General features: G+C 39.4%; 1 protein-coding gene across 1 annotated transcript; it reads left to right on the top strand.

Moving 5' to 3' along the window:
• Positions 1–7,115: 7,115 nt before the first annotated feature.
• Positions 7,116–18,090, top strand: ANKRD22 (ankyrin repeat domain 22). Its single transcript, XM_048946796.1, has 6 exons — positions 7,116–7,169; positions 11,947–12,138; positions 13,776–13,883; positions 14,205–14,282; positions 15,315–15,413; positions 16,151–18,090. Exons 1-6 carry the CDS (start codon positions 7,149–7,151, stop codon positions 16,226–16,228), a joined length of 576 nt encoding a protein of 191 aa, XP_048802753.1. The 5' UTR covers positions 7,116–7,148; the 3' UTR covers positions 16,229–18,090.
• Positions 18,091–18,145: the final 55 nt, after the last annotated feature.

Raw genomic sequence — 18,145 nt, 5'->3', positions numbered from 1 at the left:
AGCAGATATATGAATATCCTGGTTAATTTATGAAGAAAAGTTAAATGCAATTGAAACAGCGAAAGCAAATGGTCACTTCATGTCTAGTTTTTCAACATTGACATTTTCAGTCAACCATGACAGTTTTAAGAGGAAAACATCAGCAGAGCGAGATGAAAATGTCAGTTACTCCCTTCTTTCCACTAGCTGGTCAATGTCTTCTTCTCAAATTTAGCAAATATGCCCTTTGATGAATAGCAATAGGTTTACAGATCAGAAGGTGCAGAGTGCTCTCACAATAAACTGAACGAAAGAAAATTACACATTTTATGGAGGCAGACAAGAAAGAGACTGCAAACATATATGTAGAAGCAACTTACCTCTACTTTGACTGCTTCACTTAAATCCTCTGCTGCAGGTCCTTGTCTGTGTCTGCTAGCAGACTGATTCACTGGTGGTAACCTATGCCAATAAAAGGAAATCAAAATTCATTTAAGAGCAGCAGTAGGGTGTTGTGTGCTCCCTGTGTGTATAGGCAAGCATTCTTAAGTGCTGATTTGGCAGTACTTATGATAAACAGCACCTTTGTATGACATTCTGAAAGACCTAATTGCACCATGGACCAGGAGAGGTTAAGAGGCACCTAACCCATGGTTAAGATGTTTAGCAGGGACCTGGGGGTTCGTGTTCCCTGAAGATGTGACAGACTCTGTACTACTGCCTGTCTTGGGGAGTGTTCATATTATTCTGGAATGAAGATGAATGCAGCTGTTCTCAAAACTTCCTGGCTAAGAATATCATCTCTGTTATTGTGATTTCTGAAGAGGGTGCTGTGGTCATTGGTTCAACACCTGTCACTTGCTTTCTGAACTGCACTTAACTGGTCTCTTGAGGACAGGTTTATTTTATTTTATTTTTTGTTAAGTAATCTTAGAATGAAAAGACAGATGATTTAGAATGTGTGTATTTAGCACTAAACATGTATTTCTAAACTCGTAGATCAGTGAATAGCACAATACAGAAAGACAAGTTTGCTTGGAATTTGCAAATGAAGTTTGAAAACATCAGTAAACTTTGTCAAAGGCAGTATGCTAGCAAGACTTCTTGTTTATTCCAAGTCACTTCTATAAATTCTGTGTAAACTTTCCTACCTGATGAATAAATTATAGTTAGCCCAGGGGCTCAGTCCTCACTGAAACTGGCCACCTGACAATAGCCAGGACAGTGTTTGTCCTTAAGCAGCTAGAAGACAAAGTCAAATTCTCCTGCGTGAGCACCAGTCCCTTCAGTGAATTCACTGCTAAATAGTTCAGAACTTGTGTTTTGTCATCGTGGGATTTTAGAAGAACACCACGTGAAAGTGATTCTTGTACAGCGATTTCACTGGAATGCGGATGCTGTTAATGTGCTGTTTCATGTATGAAAAATAGAGTGAAGCAAGTCTTTGGTAGTGATCAACCTAATACCTAGCAGTAATGACAAGGATCATTATGCTTTTTAAAGTAGTAAGTAGTCTGTGGAATTGACCAAAAAAAAAAAAAAAAAAGTGATTAATCAGTGAAAAATGTCACAGCATGTCTACTCTGATATCCTTGCTCAGTATGAGATAGCAGACCTTGCTCTGCTGTAGTTTGAGGTAATGCAATACTGTATTTTTAATTCAGTCTGGAATAATTTACAGTATTTTATCTAGTTCCTTCTCACACAAGCAGATAAGATGTACAGAATTTACATGATTTATGATTTTGTTAGGTATTAAGGATCAAGTGAAGAGCGAAAGATAGACAAAGCCAGATGTTGTCTCTTATCTTTCGTTCAGAAAAGAGAGGGTGACATGGAAAAGTGACAATGAAAGTAATGCTTATAAAAAGAGCATAGGAAGCACAAAGCCTGAGAGACATACAGTCATTTTCTTGAACATGTTGTGATGCTTTCCTTACACAGAGAATGCATACAGCTGAGATAGTTAGTATTCTTCCTTGAAAACACTGGAGCAAAACCTTGAGGGCCTGGTGGGTCTGACTTGCTGCTAGACATAGCATGAACTGCTTATATATGTCTTAACCCCCAGTGTCTAATTCTGTGCCTCTAAACTCATCCCTGGTGGTCTGCAGGCTTGGAGGTGGAGGACAAGAAGAATATACACCTTGCAAAGAACTGCTGGAAACATGAAACAAACAGGACTTTCCTTTTCCATGGTGTGTCAGCACACTGAAGATGTGCAATGAGACCAGGAGGCAGTGTGCAAGGTGATATCTGGCAGAGGACAGACTGGACTTGAAGCAGCTGTGTGTTGTACGGATGGTGCTGGGCCCTCTTGTGAGGAGCAAGGCTGGGCTGCCCTGCCAGTGCTGGGGCAAACAGTGGACAGCACTGTCTGATACCGGGACTGTGTTGTGTGATGTGGAAAAATAGATGTTTGGGATTGATTCTAGAGGATGGGAGTTAGGTTTTGGGAGCAGGAGCTTAATTTTTTGATCAAACTAGTAAGAGTTAAATATGTTATGTCAGTGTTTTTCATTTAAAACTTCCTACTACTAAGGTTAAAGAAGACATTACAAATTCCGGCAAAAATGTGGTGGCTGTGAGGATTTAGTTTTCTCAGGCTTTCATTCTGGGAAATAACAAGCAAGTACTTTGAAATAGAAATGTAAGTGTTCATCTAAGGAGATGGTCTGTGTATATTCTTCCTTCTGACTATGAGCTCTATTCCTCTTCCTGAGTACTTTTGTTGTTCTTTCAAGTTTTCTTCCTACGTTTTCCAGATGATTATCTGTTTGAACAGGTGTGTATGGGAAAGGAGTTACTTGTTTATCAGATACATGACTTTGATGAGGCATCGCCCATTCAATATGCTACTTGACTAATTTAGATTAAGAAATACCCTATAGGATAAGACTGATGCTGCAAATGCAAATGCTTGTATATCTACAGGCTTGTGCAAATAGAAAGCTCCACTCATTTTTCAAGAGCTGTTACGTTTCAAATTTTGCAATACTGCTAGAGAACTGGTTATGGAGATGGTAGCTTGGGCAGACCTGAATCAACTTTTCTGAATTGCTCTTAGGATTCACTATTCATAAGAGAAAGACTGAAATTCAGCAGCTCTGGCTCCTGTATTCTGTCCTTAGGATACATTGTACTGTTTTGTACTGTTTGCTGATGCTGTGGAGATTTTCAAATGGACAACAGTTCTGACTTTCAGGAAACACTTCGGGTGTTGTGAAATTCTTTCAAGAAGTACACGGACTGAATAGCTCCCGGTTTGCCCATGAACGGAATCCTATTATCTTTTGGAGAAAAATGACTTATTCACCAACTACAAAAAAAAACTGTAATAATCAGGGTTCAAAGATTCATTTGTAAGCACAATCAACTACTAAAGATGTATCTGAAGCAGAAGTCAACCAGTGAATACATACGTTTGTGCAAATCTCATTTGTACTAATCTTGTTTGTCATCTAATTGGGCTGCTTATCTATTTTCCAGCTAAAATTCTGACCACAATAGTCACTTTTCTGATTTACAAATGTCGGAGATGTGATGCTGAATTAAATGGTCTGGTGAAAGGTGATGCCAGAAGCTGTCTCTGTGCTCTTTTGTAGGTGTTTGTGTTTGTTTTTTTTTTTCTTATATAAAAAAAAACCTTTTATTGTGGGTTAGCTCTGGTCGACTAATTCTCACACAGCCACTTGCTCATTCCTCACAGTGGGACTGAGAAGAGAATCAGAAAGGTAAGAACACAGAAACTCAATTTAAACAACCCACAAAATGAGTTCCTTCGCTGCTTCCCATTGATGGGCAGGTGTTTTCCTGGAAATTGTTAAACAAGCTCCATCATGTGTAGGTTTTATGTGAGAAGATAAAAGCTGTAACTCTGAGTCTTGTGCTCTCCGTGCCGCCTCCTTTTCTTCAGCTGTTATTTCTGTACATGGTGTTATATCATGTGGAATATCCCTTTGGTCAGCTGGGGGTCATCTGTCTTGACTACATCCCCTCACAACCTCTTGTGCATTCCCAGACCACACACAAGTAAGGCAACATGAGGAAAAAAAAGGATGTGAAGTTTTATTAGCGCTGCCAAACAAGAGCTAAAATATAGGTGTGTTGTCAACATTGTTTTCTTCACAAGCACAAAATACAGCACCATAAGTAGACTATACCCTAGCCAAAATCCACCTTTGCTATTGTGGATTTGTATAGTGGTGTTAGCAGAGGATTAAGTACCCTATAAAGTTATTATAGAGAACAGCTGAATGATCTGAGGCTTCATTGAATGAGTTGTAGTTTATAAATTCCAACCATTTAGCTAGTAGATGGCATTTATTTGGGAGAATGCCCATTCCTTAAGGTTTGGACATGATGAAATACTGGCAAGGACCTTTTGCTTCTGGAATGTTACATACTCTTCTGTGTCTCTGCACCATGCTGGAAGATCAATATATTAGGAGGATTGTAGTGAGATTTATCACAGGTATATGTAGCATAAGTTTCTGTTACAATCCAATCTATTTTCTTGTGGTAAACAGCCATTGAAAGGCTTGGAAATGGTGTCAGCAAACTAATGCTAGTCAGTGAAACTATTCTACTTTAACTAGAGAAAGACTGAGTGTAAGCAGTTCTATGTAGGTTGCTCCAAAAGTAATGTCTCTGATTTATTTCCATTTAAACTACAACAGATACAAATAGTGTAATAACTATTTGAGCAACTAAACATTGTTTTTTCAATATAATCATCACTATTAAATATGCATTTTCACCAGTAATGAGCAAGTGTCTGCATGCCACGCTTGTAAAAATTTGCACCAGTAGAGGTGTGACCCACTGTTTCACAGCTCCTACGACAACATAGTTGCTAGGAAAATGTAGCCCACGCAAACCATCTTTCATCTGCCTAGAAGTTTAGTAGTCAAGAAGTGCCAATCTGGAATACACGGTGGGTGTGTTTTGACAGTCCAGCCAGGATTGGCAGTGTGTTCCATGAACTTAGGACTGGTGTGGGACCTGGTGGTGTTGTGTTGCAAGAAAGGCTGTTTCCTTTTCTGGTCACACATGGGAAGTTCAAACATTCAGCTTAGTCAGCATCGTAGTGTATCAGTCAGGGTTGGTCATTTGTTTGGCTTCCAGGAAATCCAGAAGGATCTCCCCTTTCCTATCCGAAAAGACAGCACACATTGTTTTACCCACTGAAGGCTGCATCTTGAACTTCTTCCATGGGGAATTCATATGCTGCCACTCCATGGACTGCTGTTTTGATTCCAGCTCATAAAGGTAACACCGTGTCTTGCCACTAGTAATGGTACCATCCAGGAAATCGCCACCGTTTGCCTCATTGGTGCTATAGATCCTGGCAAACTTGCATATAGAGTTCTTTCTGTTGTGTGTAAGCATTTCTGGGACCTGCCTCGTGCAAACTTTGTGATATTCCAGTATTGCTGCCATCATTTCCAATGCACTGCAGCCAATACTCGCTCTGTACGCACTTCATGGGCTGTTATCCAGAGACATTTGTGCAGATGAGCTGATCGGGAAGCTCTTGGTTTCATGGTGAAACAGCTCTGTAGGCTGTCTGGAACATGATTTGTCTTTCACATCACTGTTATCACTAATGAAATGTGCCACCCACCGCCTTGCTGTGCTCGCATCCACTGTTCAATCTCCATAAAAATTCAGCCAGTATTCATGGATGCCATGGGTGCCATTTTTTTCCACATGGAGGAATTCAGGGACGCACCTTTGGTTCATATGCAATTCCACGTCAGACACTGTTTTATCATCCTGCCCCTCTGCTGCTATCTGTCGCCAGCAACAACATAGAATATTGGCGGGAAGATTGTGTTTCTACTGCTGTGTCACAAATATGTACGCTTGTTTTTATGGGCCAACAGAATAAAATAGGAGGTGCTGCTTTCAAATCAGCCTTTGTATTTGTCTCCCAGCTTCACTGAAAAGGAAATATGAAAATTGTTTGGTAACAAGTTTTCAAATGTAATGCACAGGACTTGAAGTCAAAAGGGGCAGTTGCATGCACCTGTTTTAAAGCTTTTTTTTTTCTTTTTTTTTTTTTAATATGCTTGAAAGAGAAGAGAAGTAATGAGTACAAACTAAAAAGAGAAAGAGATTTTGGAGTGTTTATAGACATTTAAAATACACATATCTTCCTCAGGCTGGCTGAGTGTACTACAGAAATACAGTCATCTTACCCTCAGAACCTTGAAAACTTAAATGGAATGGAAGCTTTAGGAATAGGTTAGTGAGGGAGGGTACAGGGTGAGGAAGGTGTTTTTGGCTTATCTTAGTTTCTCACTACTCTGGTCTGTTTGTAGTAGGCAATAAATTATATTAATCTCCCTCTGTTGAGTCTGCTTTCTGTTTTGCCCATGATGGCAATTGGAGAGTGGTCTTCCTGTCCTTGCCTCAACCCTTGAGCCTTTTTCCACCATATTTTCTCCCCCTTTCCTTTGAGAGGGGAGGGTGTGAGAGCAGTTGTGGTATTTAGCTGTCCATCAGTGTGAAACCACAAAAGGAGGCTACTGTGAGTCATGTTTAGTGTTTGGACAAGGTTAGGAAGAGATGAGTGAGCAGATGATGAAATGGGCTGGTCTAGTTAATAAGAGACTGAAACTAATTACACCAGGAAATCTTTTTAATAAGGTATGGAATCTTAGTATACATCTGAGGTTTTCTTGAAGTGAGTTTGGGATATGTAAACCCAAAGTAGCTTGAGTGGCAAGCTACCTATTGTTCTTAGTTACTTGTTTATCCCCTTTCCCCCTTTGTTCACTAACTTATTTTTCTTATTTCTTCTCTCCTTCCTCCCCTACCACCCATCCCCATCCTCTCCCCAGCCTATTTTGCTGCTTTCCTTTTTTGGTAACCAGAGGCTGTTATTGCAAAGATGACAAAGGGAAATTCTTCTCTCTGTTGCAACTTGTTCTGTCAGTCTCTTGTAAGCTGCTGTTCCCACGTTTACCTTGCTGGGTTGGGTTTCTGAAGACAATTGTTTCATATCACCAAGTAGAAAGCACAGAAGGCAAATGTAGCTTAAGAGTGATTCCTGTGTTCTAAGTTAAATGTTAACCAGATTCAAACAAGTTCAAGAGCATTTCAAGCGAGGTTAATGTGTTGAGCTGGTGAACAAGAAAGAACTCAAGCAGAGAAGAACAGGCATGGGGATATTCTACTCAGAGGTACGTGGTCATTTTCTGCACAGTAACTGAAGCTATTGAGGCTGTGGATATATGTTGGTTTTACTTTGGTTCCTTCACGTCATCATGTACATGGGCTTAAAAATACGGCAATTCTTTTCCTTTGGAATACTGTTCTTTAGCTATTACAAATTGACAAAAGTGCCTTTTGTAGGAGCAAAGTAAGCACAACAACCAGTATAATTACTGTGGCTTTGTAGACAAAGTTCGCTTTTGCTCAACATTTTTTATTGTTTTGTGTTGAGATCAGAATGATTCTGAGCACTGTGTACGAATAACTAAGAACTCCAAGTGGATCCCTTAACTTACGTTGAATACAGATAATAAAGCTGGTGCCCAAGGAAACATTATCTATGGAAGCTTTGGTTTAGAAATGTGATTTAAAAGAAATTTTTTAGCTCTTATGAGTTTTTCCCCACACTGTAATTAAGTCAGCATAACCATGGATTTCAACATAAATGCTATGTAAGCATATTCATTATTTTATAAATTTTCCATTTGCACACTAGGGAACAAATGAAGACTTCATTTCTTTTTTGACTGTGAATACAATGTGCTGCTTCTCTTTCTGGAGATAGCATTGTATATCCATTCCTTTAAAAGGTCACATGTTCATCCTGAAAGACACCCTTTTAATTTTAAGAAGCTATTCAATGGAAGTATCTTTCAGTATTATAGGGAGCTTGAATCTGTGCATTCACATGCTAATGGAATGAGTAGAGTGCATCATATTCTTTTTTGTCTCTCTCCAGTTTGGCTACTCAGAGATAGTATTGTACTATCTCTGTATATCTATACTATAAGAAACAGTCATCTAGTAGAATTAACATGATGTTTAGGAAACGTTCAAATGCTATCCATGTTTTCTGTGCTTTCTAGTTGATCATTTCATATGCATTGGTTTCTTGTCTTAAAGTGTTTTTAGTGAGATGTAGTTCTCTTGTTAAGATAGTTTATTTACAGCTGATAGAAATCTATAGAAGTGCAATTAAAGTGCAAGATTTATTTGCTGAGAAGTATGGAAGGGATACTAGTACATTCCCAAATACGATTTATATTTTCCCATTTAGTTAGTAGAAGGCCTTTGAATGAATTTTAGCACACAGGAAAAGGTTGTGTATTGATTCAGAATGTCTTCATAAAATGAAGTGTTCCTTTTTTTCTAAACAATTGCAAATGTCTGATATAACTTTGGCTGTCCCTTGCAGTTCTCAAAAGAGAAGGCAATTTCCACTTGAAATTCTTGTCCTAGCTTTACCTTTAGCCTCCTCCCTAGCAGCTGAATGCTTTGTCCTTTTTACTGTGCCTTGAAACTTTATCATAGTATCTCAGAATCGTTTGACTTGGAAGAGACCCTTAAAGTCCATTCAGTCCAACTCCTCTACAATGGGTAGGGACATCTACAGCTTGTTCAGGTTGCTCAAAGCCCCATCCAGCCTGACTTCGGATGTCTCCAGTGATGGGACACCCACTACCTCTCTGGGCAATCTGTTCCAATGTCTCACCACCTTGATTTTAACAAACTTTTACCTCATGTTTGGCAGAACTTGCTGAACTGCTAGCTGTTTTTTTATTAGTACTTAAGCAAATCTAAACAAGGAATCACTGAAAGCAAGTAGGAAAATTTAGTGTGCAATTCATCTGGATCTGAGTAAACTACCAGGTAGCCATATGGACTATAACTGATACCAAAACAATCAGTTCTGTAGAGGTGTTGCCCTTCTATCTATCAGCTAATGTTTTTTACTTCATATCTGGTGATCTTGCACTGAGCGATTTTAACCATGAAAATTGTTGCCTAACCTGTGTCCCTATTAGCATATGTTTCGTGCAGAGTCATGCTGTTAGGTTCATGGTGTGCAGCATGTCTGCATGTTGTGTGGTTCTGCAGAAGTGTGAGGGAAGAATTGAAGGGCTTTGCTGCTTTGGAAGAGGCACTCACTTCCTCTTTACCTAAGCTCAAGTTCTTGGTCTTGCTTTCCACTCTTCAGAGCCATTTTTCTCAGAGCTTGTGTTTGTACTGGAAGTAATACTACATCTTCTGTGCTCCACTAATGAGCAGGAGTAGATCTGTTCAGAGTCCTCTGGGCGTCATCAGACTGCTTGTAGGTGATGTGTAAGTGAGAGTCCACTCATCCATTTGCCTCCCACATCTTTTTAGGTACTTATAAATGTTAATCAGATGTCCCCCTCAGTCATCATTTCCCCGGACTGAACAGACCCATGTTACTCAGCCTTTCCTCATGAGGGAGATGCTCCAGGCCCTTTATCATCTTTGCAGCCCTCAACTAGATTTCTTTGAGGAGATCCCTACCTGTTTTGAACTGGCAAGCTCAGAAATGGGCACGGTACTTTAGATGTGGCCTCACTAGGCCTGAGTAAATGGGGGGAATCACCTCCTTCCCCCTGCCGGATCTCTCTTTTTAATACACCCCAGGATACCATTGGCTTTCTTGGCTCACAGGGGCACACTGCTGGCTCATGGCCAACCTGTCGTCCACCAGAACACCCAGGTTCTTCTCCTCAGAGCTCAATACTAAATACTACTGTGATGTCCTGAGTACTACTGTGGTCAAAACAATGTGCTCATAGTTGTTTGATTTCCTTTGTTAAATATCCTGCTTGTACCTTTGCTCCTCCAGACCTCAAGTCCTGTTTGTCAATTTTGGATGTATATTGTATGTTAGAACTATGGCTTTTTCACCTTTAATACATTTACTTTGATTAAAATAGATAAATTCTAGGATGCAAACCTGCAGAATAATAATGGGCCTTAAGAGAAGCCCACAAAACCTGTTTGTTTTGCGTGTGGTGTTTTTGGTTTTTTTTTTTAAATGAATGGAATGCATTAATTTGTGAGTCAATTCTAAAAAAGACATCCCACTTCACTGAAAAGGTAATCATTTAAAAGTTACTTTAAGTACTTAAATTACCCATATATTAGCTGGTGAAATGGTTGGGAATTGCTTCCTTAAATTACCTGTGCTTGAGATGTTTTGTTAGAACTGCCAATTTCAGAAGATAAAAGTGTGTGTGTGGCTCTTGCATGCCTGTCTCTGTGGATGACTGCAGTTCCAAGTAATGTACTCTGTTAGGGTGTAATAGTTTCTTTATCATTATTCATGGTTCTAGAACAGGATTCAACAGTAGTGTAAGGTTTAGAAAAAGATTCTGTGGGTCAATGAAAATATCAGTCAAAAATGCCTTGAATGCAGTGGCTAAGAAAGTAAAACTCTGTGAGGCAGTGTGGAAAGAAAAACACTACAGCGTGTCATCTGATGACATTAGCTGCTGGCATAGCAAGAATCAGAGTAGAAAGGAGTAAGGTTGTGTAGTAAATGGCTGGGATTTGAGCCAGTGTTCAACCAAGCAGCAAACCTCCTGCATCTTTAAAGGAACAGAGCTGTATTTAAAAGCAAGAGTAACAGTCTACTGACAGACTGCACTGGAGCTGCTTTTCTGTGGATGTGAAAGTGAAGGTGTAGTCCTAGACACAGACATAACTGAGAATGAGGTGGTTAGCCGAACAGATTAATTAAATGGCATAGATATACAAGGTTCTTATGCCAGTAGGCCATTTAAAAGGGGGATTTCTCCTCCAAATCATTAAAACTGGTTTGTTTCTGAAAGAATGTGTAGCAAATGTGGTAGGAATGGATTAAAAGAATAGGGACAGATGACACAAGTTTACACTGTTGCATGTGTTCTTTGTAAATTCTTGTCTGATATAATGAAAACAAAACAAGAAGTGACACAAGGTCTGGCAAGCATGAAAGTACTTTCTCTATACTGGGAAATCATTTATCTGGTGCAGTTGTTCAGAAGACTTAGCAGCAGTGATATTGGAAGCAAGCTTGTACCGTAGGCAAATGTTTGAAGTAAAAATGTAAATAAGAGGAATCTTTTTTTATGTGGAAAAGGTGTAACAGCAGAAGAGGGTGAGTAGAGAGGACTCAGAGTTCAGAGATAGATCTTGTAGCACTTTTATCTTCTGATACAGAGAATCAGAATGAAAACCTGCAGGTACCAACTGAAGAAATGCACTATATTGGAAAGTGGCAAAGAACCTCAGTATTGAAGAGGATATAATGAAGTAACCTTTTCTCTTTATGACTGAAGAACTTCAAATGTTACAAGTTAGGCTGTTCTTTTCTGCCTGCTGGTGACTAAAAGTGTATAGTCTCCTATTTCTCTCTACCTGTGCTTATTCTGACTTCTTACTGCTGAAGGGGAAGGAATAGCAGGTCAGAGGTGCTTGAACATAATGAGCAAAGTTGTGAGCAGCAGTTTTCAAAAGCCAAGCAGGATCTGAGCTGTGGCCGTGCATGTACATATACTTTAGGTATGAGGTTTAACTTGAAGCCCAATAACAGAAATGCGGTGTTTTCTTCTTCTTCTTCTTCTTCTGATGAGTCAGGAGTTATACCTTTTGTTCAATCAGTGCCCATCTGAAGGGAAAGCTTTTGTAAGCTTGGCTAGGTGTGGGCTTGCCAGGGCTTGCTTGCTTTCTGTTCCAAAATGAACAGAAAATTTACCCTCTGCACGCGGTCCGTGTCAGACTTCTCACGCTGAGGGCTGCGAGCCGCATAGAAGTTGCGGGTGTATCTCTTACCGCCATCTTCTGGAAGACGCTTGGAATGGCAGCCTCTGTCGGGGCTGCATGGCAGGCTCTTGGGATGTGCAAGCAGAAAGTCAGGATGGACGGTACAGAGAAGTTAGTGGATGGTGTGTGCTGACAAACATTCTCTTCTCTCTTCAGCCCATTTGTCAGGCAGCTTATAATAACGATTTCAATGAAGTTCAGCTCCTTTTGGATAAAAACAGCAGCTACCTGAATATCCAGGACAGCTTTGGTGGAGATACCCCCTTAATCTGTGCATGCAAGCAGGGAAACAACAGAATAGCTAGCTATCTTCTCAAAAAGAATGCTGATGTCAACCTCAGAAACAAGGTAAGTGGTCACAGACTCAGCTTTTGCACTGGCTGCCCTTTTGAGTACATATTTGAGAACACTGGCAGTACTGCTAAACCTTAGTTTTGTTTGCATGGCATGTCTAAACCTGACATTGTAATTCAGTAAACCTTTATGTTTCTATTTATTTCCTCACCTATTTTCCTGACTTGAAAATGCACATAACATGTAATAAACATTGCCATTCTTAGTTTCTATTTGTTTCCCATTTACTCGATACTGCATGTCATCCCCAGTCCCCAGTAGATTCTGCCTGCATCACTCTGCATTCATCCTGCCCTCCAGCTTATATCTGTTCTTTCTTAGCCTTTCTTTTCTATCTGTCTTTATCTTCATCCTATAGTTAAAAGGAAGATCTGAAAGACAGCCTGCCTGTTCCTCCCATAAGGATCCCTGACAAAACTGAACCTGAGGGCTGAAGGGAGCAGCCTTCTGTCTGTTCTTCCTCTAATCCATATTTTTCTAAAATCTGCCTGCCTTCTAGAACAGCCACGAGTGGTTATTTTCCCTAGAGTGATAAGGAAGTGTGTTTATGCACAGGTTCCCCAGAGATTACAAAGAAAAGGAGCCTGGAAAATGCATGTTCTGGCTTCACTGCTAATTTGTTCTTGTGGAATGATATTAAGGGTGATAAAGTGCTAGGAAAAATTACCTATATTTGTCAACTCTTGTATTATCTCTAAGTCAATGTTTAGCAAGTTCCTACACACTCATGTGCAATTTTATACTCTGGTGTCCAGCATATTTTTTTTCACAGCAAACGTGTATGAAGTCAGTGGAATGTTCACTTCTATCTGCTCTGTTTGATCCAGAACATTCTGTCTCACCTTGAAGTCCCTTTGAAATAGTTCAGTACTTTGCAGTAAGATCGTTCTTATTGCATTGACAGCCATTTCTTAGCATTGCCTGGTTTTCTTAAATTGTTTTCTGCTTCACCTTCACAGGTGGGTGCAGAGCTTGACAAGTGTTCAGAACTGAGAATAGGAAGCAGAGGATTACACAGAAAGGCTTCTGAGCATTTTTTGGGTCATGACATAACACCATAACCTGATTTGTCAGACTGCGGTTTAATGAGTTGTAGGACACTCATCTTCTTTAATGTGCAAGTTAACAGCTCTTCTCTTTTTCTTTGGCAGATACAATATTCAAAGATAGTTAAACTAGGAGTCTGCTGTGGGTGTTGCTAATTTCCTGTTTCACATCGGTGACATCAGCTCTTCTATTTCTGTGCTTCAATAATCAAAACCTCTGTGAGGAACAGAGGGGATTCTTCCTGCTGATTTAACCTGCTGGGTCAGGGTAGACTTCCACTCTGCCTTCTTTCTCTCAACGGTTAAGTCTGCAGCCATATTCATGAAATCCATTGGATCTCCCATTGTTCTTGCATGTGGATCCTATTTTCCCTGAGTCTGTATGAGTCAAATGTGCACCCACTTGAAGGAAGCATACTGCATGTGCCTGTTTCTACTTGAAAATCAGAGAACTACTTCTAGTTGATAACCTAAAAAAAAAAAAGTTTGTGAAATACAGAAAGGATCTAGTATTGTCAATATTATACTAATATAATCAGAGAAGTGATTTTGATACTAATCAGAGTTCTTCTATTTTATGTTTAGAAACACCGCACTTGTCTGCATTATGCTGTCAGAAAACGGTTTACCTTCCTTGATTATGTGCTCATCATAATCCTCATGCCGGTTTTACTTATTGGATATCTTCTCATGGTGAGTCTGGATGAAAGTAAAAAAGGCCCTACACATTTACTTCTCCTCTATCACCTTTCTTATGGTGATATTTCAGGCCATGAATCTGCACAGAACTTGGGCTGCTCTTTTTGAAGCAAATACTGATGGAGAGCAACAGAAAAAGCAATTTTCACTATGAGCGTAGCTGGTGAAGGGGCAGGACTGTGTCACTGCATCACTCTGATATTTGCAGAAGTCTGACACTTCTTATTCAGAGAAAACAATATGTAACCAACAACTACTTAACAGTGTATACAGGTGAAGCTTCTCACTGTGTAAATTTACACTTCCACTAAACAGATCTCAAAGACGAAACAGAACGAAAACCTGGTCAAGATGTTGCTTTGGGCTGGAGTTGATGTTAATGCTACAGACTATGTAAGTGGATTTATATAAATGTAATTGTATGGTGTAATTGTATGCATGCTGTATTAGTAAAAACAGACTTCAGTCTTCTAGCTATACAATACGGCTTTTGGAGTAGGATCAGAGACTGAACTGATATAACAGGAAGATTTAGTTTTTGTCCTTGACACTTTAGCAATATTTATGTAATGTACTCAGAAATAATTCTCCACTGACAGCTTTTTCATCAAACGATAGTTTTTTCCTCAAACTTGTTTTTCTTCAGCAGTTGTTCCAAACAGCATCTAAAACCTAGCATGACGTTGCTAGATGTGTGTTTTCACTCAGACCATTGTAAGTGATTATCAGCTTCTTGACTGCTGTGATGTGTACTCCTGGAGTACAGTTTCACTGGGTTTTTAACTTTATCGAGACCTTTTCAACCAAAGTCATTTTAAAAGCAAATCCAGGCCAGCTGAGTTGAAATGCTGAGATATTAAATATTAATCACATAGATATTCTGGTGATGATATAGGTTCTGAATTTATCACCATTAGGCTAAGGTTGACCTCTGGGCAAAGATCATGCCTTAGCACTCGGTCTTTTCTTGGTCTTTAGAGTATACTGATCTGCCATGTGTAGTGTTTGTGTTGACTATTTTGCTTGGGTGTGCCAAAAAACTCCAATGCACAAAAGGAGGTACTACAATTTTAATAGCAACCAAATTCTAAAATACATAAGTCTGAGAAAACAATATAAATTAAGAAATATTTATTGAGCTAGAGATCACGGAATCCTTTGAAGTAAGTGAAGAACTACCGGCTTCCTGCTAAAGGTATCAGACTTGGTTTTAGCAACTGCATCCTAGAAGAGGATTTTTTTCCTGTTGTGATTATGACAAGTGCTTTACTGTGTTGTGCATTGGAACATGAGATTATATATTTTATTCATCCAATTGTTAGGGGGAAAATTATAAGATATAAAGGGATTTTGCTAGCACTACTTACCTAATTTCTGTTAAAGAAGGAATAAAACTAAAATCCTTCTGCTACTCTTTCCCTTCAGTATGGTAGCACAGCCCTTCACTACGCTTGTGAAATGAGAAATCAGGCAGTCATTCCTCTACTGCTTGAAGCTCATGCAGATGTTTCTGTGAAGAATCAGGTAAGAAGGTGGAGCTTATAACTGGGTATCCTTATCAGGACAGTGAATCAATATGTCGTAGGCCTTAGATGGTGCGTAGCAATTTAAAAAAGAAACAGTGCACAGCTTCCTGGCAGCAGATTTTTTTGCTGTGGGGCTTAAAGTAATATTTGCCCCATTTCCTTTACTGGCAACAGGAACTTTAAGTCCAGGTACTTCACGCTGGATTTCTACCATCAGCAACAGTCTACACATTCACTAGATTGGCAAAACTGTTTAACTCAGAGCTATGCTACAGTTGTTCCTAAAATGCAGGATGCAGAGAAGTGCTAAGAGCCCTCCAAGGAGCTCTGTGTAGACATCATTCTTCTGAAATGGGCTAAGTCAAGCTTCTGCCGTCCTTCAAGAAGCTCAAATACTGTCACAAGAAATATCCAGGAGCATCTATTATTGTTCAGTTGAGACAAATGAAGTTTTGACTGTGTTGCTCTTGAAGTTAGCTCTTAACTCTGTGATGTCTTTGGACATTATCCCCAGGGAATGGTGCATCGGCTGTTGCTACTGGAGCAGAGGCAAGGGTACTACCCTTTACTTCAGTAAGAGTTCTGTTAGACCCAGCACATCCTGAAATCTTTCCTTTAGATCAGGGATGTGACAGTGAAATTCATGCAGAACACTGAGGACAGCAAGTTCAGGAAACTTCTTTGTACTTGACTTATATTTATCATAGTCTGATGTACTTCATCTGTTTCTTTCAGGATGGGGAGACTCCTTTAGATATTGCAAGAAGACTACATTTCAGCAACATTGAAAGCATGCTAAGGAAAACTTCCTAATGCTTGGTGGGATTTCATCAAGGACTGTTGAAAACGCAGAAAATCACTCCATCAGGCAATACATTCTTTATAGCAGCAAGAGTCCTGCAGGGGTCTGCAGACTGATAATTGACCCAAATTGATGTAGGCTTTGACTATTTTGTATGAGACTTGGGAGTATCCTCAGGACTGTGTGGACTGAAAGGAGTTGATTTGCTTTTACTAAGCTGTGAGTGAGTACAATTGCATTCAAAATATTGCTCTTCCCATCTGCTCCTCCAATTTTTACTGCTTGATTTGCACAGATAAGACTTCTGGAAACCTAAGCACCACAGGTGATGATAAGCAGCCAATGAAGAAATAAAATATCCTTTACAGTCTGTGTAACAGCTTCCTTAGGGGATACAGCTGAACAGTATACCACAGCAGCATATACAAGGTCAGGCACCTACCCTCTAAGTATTTCTTTTCCTACCATGGGAATGACTATTCAGATAGATTGCTCTGCTTAGCACTTCTTCCTTCTTTTCTACAAATTTCCCACACCTTAATTCTCAAGATATTGCTACAACAGAAAGATTATCTTCTGTTTTACATAAAAGAAGCATCAAGAAGAGATTGAATTATTGGAGTCCAGAAACAAAGACAGTTTCCAAGTTCCTTTAATGAATTAATAAATAACAATGAAAATCTGTTTGAAGCAAGTCTTTTGACTACTTTTCCAATATTAAAAAAATTAATAAAATTAAGAAAATAAAGCAGTGAAATGCTGTAATGATGGAGCCAGATATATTATTCTCAAGGAAATGGACAGGATAGTATGGTTGTAAGAGTGGTGCACACAGCAGAGAGTGCACATACCAAAATAATAATAATAAATTCATGAATCTTTTACTGCATAAGTAAAGACAGTAGAAAACCAGAAGTGATAAGTAATTTGTTAGCTTGGCCTGCCACTTTGTGGTTTAATAATGCACTTATAAATGAGAGTCTGCTTTCAAACACTGCTGTGTCTTATTTCCTTGGTCTAATGGATCTTTGTCTCTCTTAGTAGTTTTGGCCATTCTGTGTAAGCTGCCATAAGTTTGGAAGATAGGTGCTATGATCAGCATTGCTAATGGCTGCTAGACGAGGCACATGGACAACGTTAGAGTATGTTTCCAATACTGCAGCAAATCTGGGATATTTTTCTGTGTACCTAGCTTATTGGATACTGACTCCAACTGCAGGCAGTCTTGGCTGAGCATATAGTCAGGCTTTAGATCCCTCCCAGAATCAGCCCAGGAAACAAAGCTACCTGTCTGAGCCTGCACAGATGACCACTTTGTGTGTAACCTGAGGACAGGTACTCAACCAGATCAACATATATGTCAGTAGATGTGAAGTGCTTGCACAGATGACATAGGTTGAAGATAATGTCTCTTTCAGCTAATGGATTGGAAGGGAGAACAATTGAATGCTTTAACGTATTTCAGAAATACCATGAACAAATTTTGGCCAAGACACAAAATTACGTAAAATTCAAAGTCAATAGCACAGTGCTTTCAACCACTTAATTGCATATGTTAAGATTACTACATGAGGTGACAACTGTATTGGTTGGAGTGTGGCTTGATGTATCTGCATCCTCTTATTCCTCATCTACAACCCATGGTCATTGTAGCTGAGGGTTTAGAGTGTATGAACAAATCTTTGGATGATGTGTGGTCAAGGAGGGCAGGAGAATAATCGGATAAGTCAAAAAACAAGGCTGAGATTGTCTTTTGAAATTGAATTCCTTGGTATTTGGAAATCACTGATTGCCTGCCTATACAAGAGAATATATCATTTAGGCTTAGGAAAATCAGTCTTGTGTAAATAAGAGCTGTCCAAATAAAGTTATCCTTGAAGAATGTGACCTAATGTATTTGTGTTTTCAGTTTTTATTCCCATATACTT

This window comes from Lagopus muta, chromosome 5, assembly GCF_023343835.1.
Source record: "Lagopus muta isolate bLagMut1 chromosome 5, bLagMut1 primary, whole genome shotgun sequence".
In the NCBI taxonomy this organism is placed as follows: Eukaryota; Metazoa; Chordata; class Aves; order Galliformes; family Phasianidae; genus Lagopus; species Lagopus muta.
This window is presented reverse-complemented; position numbering and strand designations above follow the sequence as displayed.